Source organism: Sciurus carolinensis, chromosome 1, assembly GCF_902686445.1.
Source record: "Sciurus carolinensis chromosome 1, mSciCar1.2, whole genome shotgun sequence".
NCBI classification, from domain to species: domain Eukaryota; kingdom Metazoa; phylum Chordata; class Mammalia; order Rodentia; family Sciuridae; genus Sciurus; species Sciurus carolinensis.
Genome location: NC_062213.1, coordinates 199,799,481 through 199,816,600, shown reverse-complemented (window position 1 = coordinate 199,816,600; position 17,120 = coordinate 199,799,481). Strand labels below are relative to the sequence as shown.

At 43.9% G+C, this 17,120-nt stretch overlaps 1 protein-coding gene across 5 annotated transcripts in view; it reads left to right on the top strand.

Annotated features, from left to right (window-relative positions):
* Positions 1-17,120, top strand: part of Prdm2 (PR/SET domain 2) — a 117,604-nt gene that overhangs the window by 9,741 nt on the left and 90,743 nt on the right. For 3 of the 5 annotated variants that reach the window (XM_047542842.1, XM_047542866.1, XM_047542858.1), the window contains exon 2: positions 4,602-4,675. The exons of 1 other annotated variant lie outside the window; for it this stretch is intronic. In XM_047542842.1, the coding sequence (XP_047398798.1) occupies positions 4,667-4,675 (9 nt within the window). In that variant the 5' untranslated portion in view covers positions 4,602-4,666. Of the gene's footprint in view, positions 1-1,360; positions 1,544-4,601; positions 4,676-17,120 lie in introns of all 5 variants that reach the window. One more of the 5 variants, XM_047542849.1, reaches the window with a different exon arrangement.

The following is a 17,120-nucleotide window of genomic DNA, read 5'->3' as shown; positions in this document are numbered from 1 at the left end:
TTCCAAAGCTCTAAACGTGCCTCTCTGTCTAATGTACTTTTCCTGCTGCTTCTAGGACAGCTTAACATTGACAAGAGGGAGTAGAAGAACTACATAAGACATACTCAGGAATGCTGTAGAAATATTCAAGAATGTTTGGTCAGGCTTGGAAATTCACATGAGAAACTATGTCAAAAGCCATGGTCAGAGAAGTCTTGGAGTTTTTAAGATTTTCAAAAAGTATTTACCATTAGAAGATCAGAGACGCTTACTTTCTTCTTCTTTTTCCTTTTGGTGGTGCTGGGGTTGGAACCAATGGCCCGGCACATGTCAGGTGAGTGCTCTTCACTGAGCTGCAGTTCCAGCCCAGCATTTAATTCTTTAGAATTGGAAGCATTTCATGGAATGTTCAGCTTTCAGCGATAGGTATGGAATGATTCCTCTGCCTCTGTACTGATAGGATCCACCATTAAATTTCTCATAGTTGATGAAACGTTGACCTTGAGTACTATTTGTAACTCAGGTGTTTATGTGAAAGCAAAGCCGTGGCGTCACACTGAAGGTGAAAACTGTCGGATTGCCAGGCACTGTCGCGGGGGCTTTGAGCAGTGCTGGGGGAAGCTTGAGGAAGTCTCTCTAAAATAGCATTTGGAGTCTCGGTTGCTTTAAAATACATTCTGTCACACCACCTGCAGCCAGTGCGTATTGCTGCAGTTCAGAGACCCTGAACTGAGAGCGCGCTGGGAATGCTTGTCGGTGTTCCGGGTGGTGGAGGGGCTGGAGGCGCTGTGGGTGTGGGTTGCATGGGGCAGTGCTGAAGGGCCAAGTCGTCCAGGCGAATACGCAGTGGTCTTCTGTGCAGATGCTCTGGCCAAAGTTTCATTTCCATTTATTTACTGACTTAATTTTTCATTTATTTATTTATTATTCGAAATGGGTTTCCAGGCTGGTCAGTAAACCCCTGGGCACAAGTGGTCCTCCTGCCTCAGTCTCCCAAATAACTGGGACCACAGGTGTGTGCCACTGTGCCTGGCTTCATTTCTTTTAATATCCCTTGTTTTTAATATAGTTTAATGCAGAATTTATTTTGAAAGTGTCAGATTTGCAATATTTTTGGTATTGTAAAATGTTTTAGATGATCCTGTTGTGAGTCACAAGGGAAAGAGAAAAAAAAAAAAAAAACCTAAAATCCAAGGGTATTATTGGGCAGTGGCACCTGCCTGTAATCCCAGCTATTCCAGAAGCTGAGGCAGGAGGATTGTATGTTCCAGGCTGGCCTCTGCAATTTAGTGACACATTGTCTCAAAATAAAAAAACACAAAGGACTATAGATAAAACTCGGTGGCACTGATACACATTCCTTTTTTTTTTTTTTTTTAAGGCTGTCTCACCAAGTTGCTGAGGCTGACTTTGAACTTGTGATCCTCCTGTCTCGGCCTCCCCAGTTCCAGTTGTTGGGATACAGGCATGTGATGCCATGCCTGGTCACAGAAGATGATACACATGTCATAATCTAAATTATGCTGTAATTTTTTTAAGTTAGAAAAAGTTGCCATTCATTAAGGTAATAAATCAAAGAATAAAATGTTTTAAGTGCTATACTGTTCTAGTATCTGAAATCAGATATCAGGCTACCTTGGTTGGAATTGTGTTTGTTAGCTGGCAACTACAAAGGGTGAGGAAGAGGAAAGGAAAAGTGTTAAATAAGGGAAAACCAAATGAAAAACAGGTGGAAAGAAGGCAGTGCCTCAGGAAGCCCAGCTCCATCCTCCGGTGCTCTTGGGACAAAGATTGGGGTATCATCCCTGACTTGCTAGCAAAATCAGGGGCTCTGTTTTTAGAATATCCAGGATCCAGTTGCTTCTCATGTCTCTTCTACCGCTGGAGCCGAGCCAGCATCATCCCTTGCTTGGACTGAGTGGGCACTGGCCTCTGATATCACCTCCCTGCATGTTGACTCCATCCCTGTGCATGATCCACATCCTTGTCCCTCAGCCCCTGGCCCCTCCCTATTAGACCACTCGTGTGCCCCTCTGTCCCCTGATGCTCCTTGCCCTGGCTTTGCAACTCCCAGCCCTTCTTCCCGGCTGTTAGAGATGGCTCCTCAGTCCCCCTCAGACTGGACTGTGGGACTTGCAGGCGTACAGAGACAGAGTGTACCCCCTGTCTCCTTCTCCCTCATTCTTTATTTTTCTCTAAAGCACTTTCTTAGCTGACACGGTTCTTTAGTTTGTGTATTTGTTCACTGCAGATCTTCTCCCCTAGAGGGCAGGAATCTTCCTCCTGTTCTGAAGAACAGTGCTTGACACACAGTAGGTGCTCAGGGGGAGGCAGAAGTAACAGGTGGGTGAGGAAATGCTTCCTCTTGTTTTGTGGGATGAAGTATTGCCCAGTTCTAGGCTGGAAGGAAAAGCCGGTTAAGATCTTTAAAGTCAATTGTTGTCATTTTGTCCTTTGACGGTATTCAGTGTCCAGGATTGGTAAGTGTGTAGAAAGAAAGCAGATCAGCAGTCGCCTGACACTGGGCTTGAGGGTCACTGCCAGCGCGTAGGAGGTTTCCGTTCATGCTGATGGCACGGTGCTCTAAAGTGGATCTTGGTGTTGGTTGCACAGCTGTGAATGTGAATGCCCTGGAATTATGCACTTGAAGTAGCTCAGCTGTGTGCTTTGCGGCCACCTCAGTAAAAGCGGAACAGCAGTGAAATGTGGCCCAGGAGCAGGAGCCGGAACTGCGGGTCCTCACCAGCTTGCCTCTGCTCTTGGCATCTGTCGTGGTGAGGTGCTAACACGCTGTGAAGGTCCTGTGAAGGTAGCACAGAGCCGCTGGGCCTGGTCATGATGATGGTACCGATGGTCCTGCCAGAAGGAAAGACAGACAAGGGGAACGCACAGCACTGTGGCTCCCGCAGACATCTCAGGAGATATCTGCCTGTGGCTGCAGTTTTTGTCTGTGCTTCGAAGAGAACTTCCTTTGGCCAAAGTTAAAATAAACCACCCATAAAAGCTTAGAGAACAGTTGCAACTCCTGGAGCCCCTCTCCACCTGGGGCACAAGGTGTCACACAGTACCGCCTTGTGGAACTGACGGTAGTCAGGAGGCATCTGTGGCCGAGGGTCTCAGGTGTGCACGTCTTAAGCACCATGAACCTATCACTGTTTCACATCCAGGTATGCATTTTAACTTGACTCACAACCTCAGGTCTCATACAGCAGGATCGATTGTGTTCAACATCTGCTATATACTGGAAGGACATGCTAGTGTATGTGAGGATGATGTTTAGCATTGACTTTAAAGGCCTGGACTTCATGGTTATTTCGCAGTCATCTCATGTTTTATTCACTGAGATTGTATCGGTTTGGTTAGCACTGACTTCTAACAAGTACTGCGTTAGGGAGTGCTTCTCTATGCCAATTCCAAATAATAGTTCATATGACCAGGCGCTGATTTAAATAAAGTGCCTTTGCTTAAAGGTGATCAGGTGAGTGTGGTTCAGTAGCTCAAGAGAAGAAAGAAAAAAGCAACCATTCTTATTTTAGAACTGGGATAAAGTGTAAAATATCGTAGCACAATTTTCTGTGACACTGGGCAGGCAGTATATACTTGGAGTATGAAGAATATCACTAAATTCCATATTTCCTGGGTTATTAACAATTAGAAAGTTACAACAAAAACAGAATCATGGGGGGTGAGGGAGGAAAGATAGTTTATTTCAAATAAGTGCATGAAGAAATCGAAGAATCACCCTTAATGGTATGTGTGAACATTCTGGAAATGCTTAGAATATTACAGCGGAAGTCCTACTTTGATGACTTCCGTGTGGCATAACATCCAGTGACTCGGTGTGCCTTGTGGAAGGGACCATCGGCACGGATGCTCCTCAGAAAGGAGCAGGGTGGTATCCCACCTCTCCACAGCCTCTCTGCGACAAGCCTCAAGCCTTGTTGTGAGCTTCAGGGGTGCGCTTGCCCAGTGTGGCCGAGAGCTGCGATGTCACAGTGAAGCACAGCTTACGGCACTACCCGGGTGGGAATGCCACAGGGAAAGAGTTATTTTGCTATATTGTGAATATGTTGAACACAAAAATTTAAAGGGATCATTATAACTCTTTCCAGACCTCTTTTTAAAACATTCGCATCTTCACATTTGTTTCCTTTTCCTCAAAGAGTATTTCCCACGGCCAGTGTTAGTGAATTCGCCTTTCTACTTCAGGGGCTTGAGGAACAGTAGCGTGCGGGGGTCCTGTAATGTCTGCCTGCGGCTCAGGACTGAAGGCAGAGCAGCTGGCCTCGCACGAGTCCCTCCTGGAGCCTTGTGATTCCACTAACAAAGCAGATTCATTTCTTCTCAGAGTGATGCGATCCCAAAGCAGAATTCTGACGTCAGCTCTGATGAGTCTGCTCCCATGTAGCGTGCAGTGACGCCCCAGTAAGGGCAGGGAGAGATCTGTTTTGTTGTAGATGATAAATCTGAGACATTGTCAGCGTAGATTGAAGTGAGTCTGGCATGCAGTTGCTGTATGAATGACCCTTTGAGCAAGCAAACTCTGCAGTTCTGTATGTGGTTTTAAATCACTGTGAATTTGTAGGCAGGTACATATTACGATTGTCTGTTTTTCTTTTTAGGGCTCATGTAATCAAAGAAGTTTCTTTGTTGTGTGTATCTTTACAGAACACAACAGGAATTGAAAATGAACCAGGTGAGTTTAAAAATAAAAATTTATACAAATACGTGATCTAGATGTTAGACCAGTTCTTGATTTTAAAAGATAGCCACACACGCCTTCATTCCTCCCAAATTCTCACTTTTGTTTCTTAATGCCATTTATTAGTTTGTTGTGTTCACAGTGTGCGTTTGTGGAGTGGAATGTGCTTTGTTTGGTGGGGTTAGCATTTCTGTGGGTCCCTGAGTAGAGGACTCATACTTAGGGATTTTAGCTCAATTTTTCTTTTTTACCTCTCCCCTGCCACGCTCTACTCTGAGCTTATGTCTTTGTTTGTTTTGAAGCTTATTAAGCTTTCATTTTAAACACTTTATTTTGCAGTTTTCCATTGATTGAAAAGGGAAGAGTGAGTTATTTTTAGAGACTGCAACTGATCCAATGCAAACATGAAGTATTTTGTCCTTGAAAATCCTTCTCATAGAATAAAGGGGACCAATATTGAAAAATAAGATGTGTTTCTTTTTACAGAAGGGTGTGGGATTAAATTATTCTGCTCTGGATATTTCTATAGCCTCAAGGGTATTCTGATGAGCGGAATCAGTTGTGTGGATTTCATATATTCTAGAGTAGTGTTCTTATTTTCTGGTTTCAATATCGTTTCATTTGCAGTTAACAGAAATTTATGGGTGTCAGAAACATTCTCTCAGAAATCTTCATTAAAAACATTTTTTTAATATGAAGGATAAAACCTAAAAATGCAAAGTATGGAATTTTTTTAGTCCTTAGAACTCTCAGACTTGAAAACATTTTGTATCCTTCAGCTGAAACTTTAGACACTGTTTTTATCATTTACAGGTGTTTCTAACTTGAGATCACAAGTCCAATTTCATTAGGTGACGAAACTTAATAAATTCAGTCCTGTGTTGCATTTGAGAGATGTGAAATTTTTGGAATGGATTCTTTTGATTTCTTTTCATTACTTTCTTTATCAGAAATATGTTTATTTTAATGCAGAGGACTATACATCATAAAAACGAATCTGGCAAACACATGGGGCACATGGTTTCTATTATTTTAAAATGTGGAGATTTACTGACATGCTTTTGAAGGCAAATTATTTTTGAAGTGGTGAGGGTGGGGTGAAGGAATAAAGAGCAGAGTGGATTTTCACAGTCACCATCCATCAAAGTGATGTGCATATATGTCATAGATTTCATTTATCTTCTGATTCTTGATGTGAACCTGGTCACTCAGAGGAGCTTGCTTCTCTCCTGCCTCAGGACTGTTGTTAGAGGAGTCTGGGTTCTGGTTAGAATGATCTCGATGGCTTACCAAGTGCAGTCTGAGTGTTGACTTGTCCTTGTTGCATCGATGCTCAGCGGTCATTTGTTTGAGGGGCCTGCAGTTTTAACCTCAGGCTTAATTATGCCTAATTCTTATATCCTGTTGGACTAGTGATTTGTCTAGTGTGAGGACTTTTTTTTGACACTTCACTCATTTGCTTTAATACTCCATTTATACCAAACAAACTTGTGTTTAAAAAAAGACCACTTGCCATTCAAAAGAGTTGTAGTAATAACCATTTCTCTTTTTGGCTCATTTACAGTTTCATTTTACTTTTGACAAGTTCTAATACCAGATCTGTGGAGGGCCGCCTTTGATGTTAAATGCCAAATATCATTGAAAAAGTGTCCTCTAATGTTTATAATGGTTAGCACATTTCTGATTTGGGTGTAATTTAAATGGTCTGGTAGTAATGAAAGTTTTATTTGGATTATAAAAATTGCTCACTTTCTGTGACTAGAATTTTCAGCATTTTTGCTTCGATTTCATTATTGAAAAAGTATCAGTTGCATGCTATTTAGCCCTGATTATTATGTCATAGCATAAATCTGCTAGTATTTTTCAGCAATTGTCCCAGTAATTAAAAAAAAATTTAAGAATCATTCTTGATAGTTCATGGTGTTCCCTCGTGTATTTATTCCTTTCATTTTCAACCAGTGAAATTAATCAGTAAATGCACTAAATTTTATTTCAGAATAACTCTACCCAAAAAATTCAGATATAGGACTGGTGTTGTGGCTTAGTGGTAGAGTGCTTCCTTAGCACATGTGAGGTACTGGGTTCGATTCCTAGTGCCATATAAACATAAATAAATAAAATAAAGGTATTATGTCCATCTACAACTAAAAAAATTTAAAAATTCAGATATAGAAAAAGTATGAACCTGAGTGAAATTGATTTTCAATTAAAATCCTGATGATGGTTTTAAGATAGGACTCTTCTTTCTTGGAGGGCCTTGCTTCGATGGCTTTGAGCTGTCAGATCTGTCTGATGAAGGGCATGCTAACACAGTAGCATAGAACCTTTTCTGTCAGGTGTCCCTGCCAGTTGAGGTCAGGGACTGAAGGGTCCTGGGCGTGGCACACCAAGTTGCTCGCAAACGATTCTTTTAGAAGAAAGTGGAGTCTAGTGCCTGCCAGCATCATCGGCACTGACCATTGAGAGGCATCCTGAGCTGTCCCACCAGGTCATGCCAGTGACCCAAGTCCTGGTGAGGTGACTTGCCAGGCTCTCCCTCTGCGGCCAGCTCTGGCTCCCTCAGGCTCTGGAACACGTGTTCTTTGTCTTTCTCCCTCCACCCTCTGTTCTCCTCCATACTGATTCCTGCCTGCATTTCTGTAGTCCTTTCCATGTAGAATCCAGCTTGCTTTGCACATGAGCCTCGTCCTTTGCATGAAGTTCAGGTGGGGTGGCAGTCACTGTCCTCCCCGCCCCCGCTTTTCATTTTCTCCATTTTCAGATCATACATGTTCCTTTTTTTTCCCATTAACTTGCCACATCTATTCTGATACAGATGTTCCTCGACTCACTGTGGGGTTATGTTCTGGTAAACTCATCATAAAGTCAAAAAGTGGTAAGTCAAACCATAATGTGTTGGGTATCATCTATATTTAACTTTTGAGATGTTTTATTTAATGATGTAATGCACATAGGCTCCAAGCAGCTTATAGTAGACGTGGTAGAGTTTAATACCTTTGGCTCTCTATTGAGTGCTTAACAAACCGGGCAGGTGCTCTTTTAAGTGTAACCACTCAATGAAGCATAGATATTGTAACTTTCATTTTGGGGATGAAAATATTAAGGTCCAAAGTGGTGGCTGTAGCTTGCCTGTCGTCATTCCAACAGTAAGTGAAAGAACTTTGGTAATTAATGAACAGCCATCAGATTGCATAGTCCAGGTTCTTGGTCACTGTGCTGTATGGCTGCAGTCGGATAAACTACCTTATGCTGAGATAACAAGCAACTCAAAACTTTTGGTGGCTCAACACAGCACAAATCCATTATGGACTGGTATGGGTCTTTGCTGTTCTCACTTAAGAACCAAGGATGATGGCAGTTTTGTCTTAATACACAACACCGTGGTCTGCATTAATTAGCTGCAGTCATGCTGGTATCTCTAACTTAGAATTTGGGTCTGGGCCTCAGAATCAGACCAGAGACCCTTCATCTTATAGAAGAAAAAGTAGGTCCAAATCTTCAACATGTCGGCTTAGGATCAAACTTACTTAACAGGACTCCCATAGCACAAGAAATAAAAGCAAGAATTAATAACTGGGATAGATTCAAACTAAAAAGCTTTCTCTCAGCAAAGGAAACTATCAACAATGCGAAGAGAGAGCCTACAGAGTGGGAGAATCTTTGCCACTCATATTTCAGATAGAGCACTAATTTCCAGAATATATAAAGAACTCAAAAACTCTACACCAAGAATACAAATAATCCAATCAACAAATGGGCTAAGGAAATGAACAGACACTTCACAGAAGAAGATCTACAAGCAATCAACAGATATATGAAAAAATGTTCAACATCTCTAGTAATAAGAGAAATGCAAATCAAAACTACCCAAAGATTCCATCTCACCCCAATTAGAATGGCGATTATCAAGAACACAAGCAACAATAAGTGTTGGAGAGAATGTGGGGAAAAAGGTACACTCATACATTGCTGGTGGGGCTGCAAATTAGTGCAGCCACTCTGGAAAGCAGTGTGGAGATTCCTTAGAAAACTTGGAATGGAACCACCGTTTGACCCAGCTATCCCACTCCTTGGCCTATACCCAAAGGACTTAAAATCAGCATACTACAGAGATACGGCCACATCAATGTTCATAGCTGCTCAATTCACAATAGCCAGACTGTGGAACCAACCTAGATGTCCTTCAATTGATGAATGGATAAAGAAACTGGTATATATATACAATGGAATATTACTCAGCTATAAAGAATAATAAAATTATGGCATTTGCAGGCAAGTGGATGAAATTGGAGAATATCATGCTAAGGGAGTTAAGCCAATCTCAAAAGACCAAAGGACGAATGATCTCACTGATAAGTGGATGATGACACATAATGGGGGGTGGGAGGGGTTAGAGTTAGGTTTAGGGTTAGTATTAGGGAGGGGAGCAAGAATGGAGGAAAGAAGGACTGTATAAAGGGAAAAGAGGGATGGGAGGGGTGGGGGGGAAGGGGAAAAATAACAGAATGAATCAAACAACATTACCCTATGTAAATTTATGATTACACAAATGGTATGCCTTTATTCCATGTACAAACAGAAACAACATGTATCCCATTTGTTCACACACAAAAAAAAGAATAGGAAAAAAAAAAGAATTTGGGTCTGGGGAGCAGTGCAGTCCTATTGGGTGCCTAGTGACAGAGAAGAACTGTGATATTTGAAAACAACCATGATGATTTACTACAAGTACCTTAACTACTAATTCCCTGAATCACACTTTGATTCTTTCTCAAGGCTTTGCGTAGTGCAAATTGTTATTAGTGTTTGCCGTTTTCTGTCAGTTTAGTGGCTTATGATTGCATGATCTCTACATCCTGATCAGTACTCTGTGTTACTGCTGTTTACCAGTAGCAAAGCAATTTAGTTTTCGAAGCTTGTTTCAAAGATTAGTAAAATAACCGAAGAAGCTTTTAATCACTCAGTGCGACAAATCCAACCCTGAGAGTCAGGAGGAGCCACCCACAGTTCATCATCTCAGCCATCCTGAAGGTTCCTTCATCTCTCACCCCCGGTACAGACCACATCCCAGCACGTCGTGGGTGCTGCTGAGCGCGAGTGGCAAGAGCGCCACGACCTACATGCTCCCGAGGGATGGAGCCAGGCGGTTTCCAGCAGTGCAGAGTGCTGTGGAGACCAGTAGGTCAGGGCCGGGTGCTCCTCTAGATCACACAGCCGGCGAAGGCTGTCGTGAGCGAGCAGGTGACAGATGGCAGAACCGACCTAGGTGACAACCAGGAAGCAAGGTCAAGATGTGGGGAAAGAAGTTCTAATCAGAGCAAATACAGGATAATACAGGAGGGTCCCTGAGGTGGGCATGAGTTTGGTTCGAGGAACAGAGGGCAAGCCAGGGGTGGAACTTGGCCATAGTAGATCTCCATCTGACTCTGGGACAAGATGACATTGGTGAGAGGCAAGAGCCAGATTTACAGGACTTGAGGGCCATGGGAAGGCATTTATATTTATTATTCGTGCAATTGGAAGCACTGGATAGTGACATAATCTGATTTCCATTTTTAGAGTATCACTTTTACTGTGCCTTGGAGGCTGGGTAGGCAGGGGGCAGGACCTGGTAATATGCTTGCTCATTATGGAGATCAACACCATATTTGGTGACAGCTTCTTTAGTTGGAGAACTTAATGGGCCTCCAACTTTTCAAAAGAAGGTATATTTTTGTGTTTGAGAATTCCTTGATGTTCTTTTCAAAGATGCTGTCTGTGACTTTCTTGCTCTGTTCCATCTGCTTGTTGCTGTTGCGGTTATACTCATTCCTTGACCAAATGCTGTTCAGTGCTATTTCAGTAAACTGAAGCTTGTTGGATCCCCCTCCCCCTGTTGTTTACCTCTATTGTTTAGTAGCTTAGAGTCTTTCTTGATTGTAAAGAAAGAAGAGTTGTCCAAAAATTTTGAAATATTTTAATAACCTATGATTCTTGGGTGTTGTTTGCTTGTAGCAGTTACTGTGGGCTATTCCTAGCCCACTGTGGGAGTAGCCGCTAACTTTGCATGACCATAACTACGTGTTCTTATTACTGAATGTTACTGGACCTAATGTCCCCATCAACCGCTGTTCTCACTCTTCAGTGTTTCAGTCAGAAAGGTTAAAGCTGATACAATCACATCTGGTCACTATCTGGGTGAATTTTGTAAGTGAAATACAAATAAAATGTGCTTATTCTTGGATTTTTTTAAAACCAAAAACATGAGTACGTGTTGCCCAGGTAAGGTGGTGTATGCAGCCTCTGTAACGCAGCCAGGGCAGTATTGTGCTGTTCCATGGGACTGTCCTACGCACTGTAGTGAACGTTTGTCCAGTGGGATGGAGAGGGGGCCATGGCGAGGGACCGGAGGAAACCGACTCTAGGCTGATGCGCTGCAGCAGAGTGGGGGGGACTGGGGGCGGGTAAGGAGTGGAAGGTGTGGAGTCAGTCCGTGGGTTTCATGAGGGCCAGAGTAGAATGTGCCTGGGAGATGGGGACTTTTGGAGGGTGTCCAGTAGAGGAATGTTTAGTCAGGCTGAAAAAATAAAACTTGATTAAAAATCCTTATTTTGTATGCAAGTATTTTTGTCCTTTAAACTATTTTATTGGTCCACTGAAGTTTCATTTTTACATGATTTCAAGATAATGTAGGAGTTATTTACCTTTTAGTTAGCAGTAAAGTGTACCCATTTTAAGTGGATAGCGCCTATATGCATGCCATTGTCAAGTTACGGGGCACTTGTTACCCCCAAGAGATCTTTGCCTCTTAGTTCTGAGCTTTCTGTCTCTGTAGATGGGTTTGTTCTGTTTAGAGTCGTACATGGTGCCTGCTCTTCCATTGGTGGCTTCCATTGGCCAGTGTATTTTTTTGAGATTGATTCATGTTGCATGTGTCCATAGTTCACTCCTTACCCAGGAGCTAGTTTGGGGAGGTCATGTGACCTTCCAGGTAAGTCTATTCATAAACCTGGCTTTATGGAATGGTGAACCCTGCATTGCTTTCTGTCTTTCATTTTGGTTATCTTCCTCCCCTTTTCTAATCCTGAAAATATACATATTATAAAATAGTTGAAACCACTTTTGCTTTTTTTGTATATGCTAATAATATATATGATGTTTTTTGTAATTATAAATGAAATTTGATTTTCTCATACTTTTAATTTTTTACAGTAGTAGGAATCAAACACAGGTCCTTATACATGCTGGGCAAATACTCTACCACTGAGCTATATCCCCAGCCTTGATTTTTTTATTTTTATGTTCTTTTATACTCTTTAATACAGCAGAACATATTTCCCAGTGACTTTAATATTTTTTAAAAAAATTATACTGTTTAGATATACATGGCAGCAGAGTGTATTTTGGCATATTATACATACATGGAGTATAACTTTCCATTCTTGTGGTTGTACGTGATGTGGAGTTACACTGGTCGTGTATTCATATATAAATATAGGAAAGTTATGTCCAGTTTATTGTGCTGCCTTTCCTTTTCCCACCCCCCTCCCTTCCCTTCATTCCCCTTTGTCTAATCCAGTGAACTTCTGTTTCCCCATCCCCCCTTATTGTGGGTCAACATAGCATATCGGAGTGAACATTTGGCCTTTGGTTTTTTGAGATTGCCTAGCCCTGATTTTTTAGGCTTTTTAAAAAAAGACTTTGAAGTAAGCTGCTTCCTATCTGTTATGGCTTAAGTATCAACTAATAAATTATAGTTTAAGAAATTAACATCTTGAATAATGATGGCACTTAAATATCATTTTGAATAATGTATTCTACGAGATAAACTAGCAATTTATAAAATCTGGTACATTGTCTTTCTGCATAAAACAGATTAATTTCTGAAAAAAATTGGACTACTTAGGTAGGATTTCCTTAAATACGGAACTTTTGGCAAGAAGGCTTACCTTCTTATGTTGTTTGGTTATTAATACTGTGGTACAGAGACGGTTCAGGATGACTCAGCTTTGCCTCTTCTTTTTGATCTTTTTGGCTCAGTCTCCATGATCAATTCTGACTCAACCTCTCCAGCTGTGTGACCTTAGTAGGTCCCCTGACTTCTTGGTCTCTGCTTTCTTGTCTGTTAACTAGGGGTAGTCCTATACTTTTGAATGGTAAAGGAGTTAGCTAACATAAAAGAGCTCAGGCCAGTGCCTGGTCTGTAGGAAATTTTGTGTCAAGTATTATTATTATTCATTATTTCTTGTTTGAAAACTTTTATTGGTTGCCTTGCTGACAGTTTCTCTCCCTGGCAAAGTTGTTAGGAACTTCCTGGGATTTGAAGTAGGAAGTAGAGGATATTGACAGGTTAGAAGCATTGAGGGCCAGGAGACCAGTGGCTGGAATTGTCAGCTGAAAGCCTGACTAGTGACAGACCCCACTAGGAAGAGCACCAAGTCTGATATAGTAGGAGAGACCAGCAGTTCAGAGGCAGCTAGGGGCCCGGGAGGAATCTTGAGAGAAAAATGGGGATTTTTCTGTGATTTCTCCCAGCAGAATTTTTTTCCTTGAGTAGAATCATGAGTAGACGAGCCCCACTTGAGTCGAGGGCTGTAGCCTGTGGTTTGCTTGGGTAAAGAGGATGTGGGACAGCAGTGGACCCCCTGGGAGGCAGCAGACACCTCCTCCCGACCCCCACTCTGACTCCGTTCCTCCCATCCTGCCTGCCAGCCTGAGGGCCACAGGAGGGAGGAGCCTCGTCCTGTCACCCTTTTTGAGGTACTGGAGGCTGATCCCGGGCCTGTGTGTGCCCGGTGAGTATGCTGCTCGGACCTGCACACCCAGCCCTGCTGTCACTCACAATGTCACTGGGCAGCCTGTGGGCCCTAGGGCAGGTGAGACCTGCCCCTCTTGGTCGCTGCTTACCTAGTGGAGCGCTTGTGGGCATATGGGGGACAAGTGGAGTTGACTGCTGCTTCAGGTTTGAAGGGTGGTGGTGGTGGTGGGAATGGGGAGGGCACGGGCACAGTGATTTCAGGGGCCTGCCAGCCTCCCCTGACTCTTGCCCACTCTCCCTGGCTGGGGTCCTGCCCGGCTCTGCTACACCACGCTGAGGGGCCCGCCCGGCTGCCTCTGAGCTGACTTGGGGCAGGGGACTCCTTCCCTGCTCTTTCTCTTCACTCTGGGACGGTGGCGTCCCGAGGCTCTGTTCTCCATTGAGGAGCCATCTCCAGTTGTCTGTGGCACTCTTCAGCCGTCCCGCTGAGTCCCAGACTGCTTGGTAGTTGACTGTTCACAGCAACCACTGCTCTGGGCTGGGATCCTGAGCCAGGTACCAGGCATAGCTGTGAGTGGAACCGAGCCTGCTCAAGTCTGTCTAAACCTGTCCTTCCTGAGAGGGCACACCAGCCGGGAAGGGCTTAGGAAGTGCACACTGCAGCAGTTGAGAGTGTTGCAAGTCCCCCAGGATAGGATAGTGGGGACCTGCTTCTTGGAGGCCAGGGTGTCTTCTGGGTAGAGAGAGCTAAGGCCTGTGGTACAAATGCCAAGTGGTCCCTTGTAGGGTCTCAGCCCCACACTCCTGGGCTTGATCGCAGAGGGTAGGAGGAGCTCAGTCTGGGGCACTCATCATAGATTATTGCATTTGATACTCCGAGACCATTGCACTTTGCTGGTTTGTTCTGGTCTCTGTGCTTGTTTGCCTTTGGAGACCCACCACAGTGGGGCCCTTAGCACCCTGCAGTTTACTGTGAGGTCTTCCTCACCTGACTTTCGCCAGCGGCTACGTCTTACACAGCTGTAGTGCAGCATCAAAACTGCAAAGTTGATTTGGTGCAATAATGTTCAACTGCGGACCTTATTTACAAATCAGACACATGTAAAATACAAAATTAAGCAATCAGGCATTTTATCATCTGTCAGAACAGTGGTGCCCTCATGCATTGCAGCCTCCAGAGAACTCCATTCTGCACCTGAGAGCGCAAAAGGCGGGTGACATCTTGGTGTTGTTGCAACAATAGCTCTGACCTCGTGGAGCCCCAAAGGGTCTTCCGGAGCATCCCTGGATGAGGTGGTAGAGACTCCACTGGTTTGGTGGTCAAATGTGGACTCTGGACTTTAACTAGCTGGATTTTATGGGACTACTCTGTGGCCTGATATCTGAGTCCAGAGCCTGAATCTGACTGCTCGGGTTGGAATAACCCGGCTCTGCCACTTACTAGGTGTGACTATGGGCGAGTTTCAGTTTCTTTTGTCAAGTGGGGATCATAAGAGTGCCCGTAGCCAAGCGGGGTAATGCAGAGTGCTTGTGGCGCTGAGCACTGTGACAGTTAGCTGGGGGAACACATCTGACCCAGAGGAGGCAGTGAGTGCTACACTCCTGGAGCACCTGACCAGCAAGGGGAGATTGTCCTGGATCAAGGGAATAGTGTCAGGGGAAAGCATAGAAGGACCTTCATGGGCTCCCAGCAAGGTGGCGCCTGGAGAACCCAAAGCGCTGTAAGGTTTCTTAAGGTGTCATGAGAAGGGGGCCTTGGTAGCTTAGCCTTTGTATCCCCACTGCCCAGCAGAGTGCCAGCCAGAAGCAGGCACTCAGGAAGTATTTGTTCATGACCGAACTAGGGACAATGAGGGAGAGGGACTTGTGGCCATTAGTTGGGGAAAGGAGGGACTACTGGCTTTTCCTTGACTTTCAGGTAGTAGGAAGTTGGGAACATCTACTAGTGAGATCAATCAATGGTTATCAACTAGGTAGCTTATTAAATTAACTTAAATTTGACACATTAAATCGAATGCTTACTGTTCTGGGTCTGCGTTGATGCGTTTGGTGGCTCCCTCAGTAGGCCCGAGGGCGAGGCCTCCTACAGGAAGTAGACGGTTCTGTCCCAGTCATCAGCGTTTTAAGGACCCTAAACCAGGAATGTGCTTGTATGTGGGGCAGCAAGGTAGGTTGCCAGAAGACCAGGCCCCCACAGAGAGGGTCCTGTGAGGCTCTGCAGGGACCTGGGTGGCCCTTTGCTGAGCCTGGCCTTTTGCCCTCTGCTGGGACGCTCTTCCCCTCACTCTGTGCAGGTGCTTCTCTAACTTCCTTGGCCCTGGATGCCTCCCAGCACTTCGGCTCCTTCCTAACTCAGGGTTTGGTCCCTGCGGTCGGCCTTTCTGGTTGGTACCCTCCTGTGTCACCCTGAGAGTCCCTCTCTACTTCTAGAGTCCCAGCATTCTGAGTGGCACCCCCATCCCGCTCCGACACCGAGTCCCCTTTCTGTGCTTGATTTGTCTTCTGACCAGGTGTCGTAGGTGTGTGTTTACCTGTCTTCCTCTCCTCGTGCTGCGTCCTTGGGGCGATCGTGATGCCCAGACGTTGCCCCAGCAGGAGTCAGCAGTGCAGTGATGGGTTAAAGTTGAGTACGAATTGAGTAATTCCAGGATCAAATTGTGACTTTTTAGTGAAAGAACTCAGACAACCCTGTTCAGAAAATGATAGTGCATTCAGTACTATCAGGATGTGCATAGAAAAGAGAGCCCAGTTTATGAGCATATACCAGAGAGGTTTTGTTTTTTTTTTAAATATTTTTTTGTTCCAAAGATTTACATCTAAATTGCTTGTTTGGAATTGAGAGCATTCCATACTTTGTAAAAAGGAATTGTTATATAGTCAGCCCTCTATATTCATGTAGGGGAGATTTGACTGACATTGGATTGAAAATATTTGAGAAACAAGTTGCCTGTGTACTGAACTTGTATAGACCATTTTCCCTATTATTTTTTCCAAATAATATGACATAACATCTATTTATATAGCATTTACATTTTATCGGGTGTTATACATAATCTAGAGTTGATTCAAAGTCGGTGCGAAGATGTGTGTAGGTCATATGCACATACTTCACCATTTATACCAGTTCACTGGGCTTTGGCATGGGGCGGTGTTGGCACCAGTTCCTCACCTACAGAGGACTGCTATTGACCCCAAAGAGTACCTTCCTCAAATTCAAGAATTCAGCCACATGAGAAAAAAATACTTTGATAGATGCTGCTGCTGTTTTATTTATTTCTGTTCCTCTTTTTTTAATAGGAAGGTTTAGGTTAGCTTAACGAATCGGGTCTCATTTGAAGGTGTAAGTGACAACAGACGTTTCAAGTCCACTGTTAAGTATTGGGATTGCAGCACCAAACAAGACAGACCCCACCCGTCTTCACTGCAGTCTCACCGGGAGGCACTCGTTAAACACATATTCATATAAATGATTATTAAAATACATAGTAAGACCTGGGAAAGAAAAATAAGGAGAGCTAGGCTGGTCATCCCACAGCTTGCCCTCTTCTAATTCTCAAGTCGTTGATTTTTCTAAGAGTGTTCCAGGTAGTCTGCAGTCAGAGCTACTGCCATGGACATTCCGGCAGCTGGGGAGGTGGGAGGAGAGGCCCAGGGCCACTGTGTTTGGGGTGGGTTGCTGTGAACTGTTTCCTTGTTTTACTT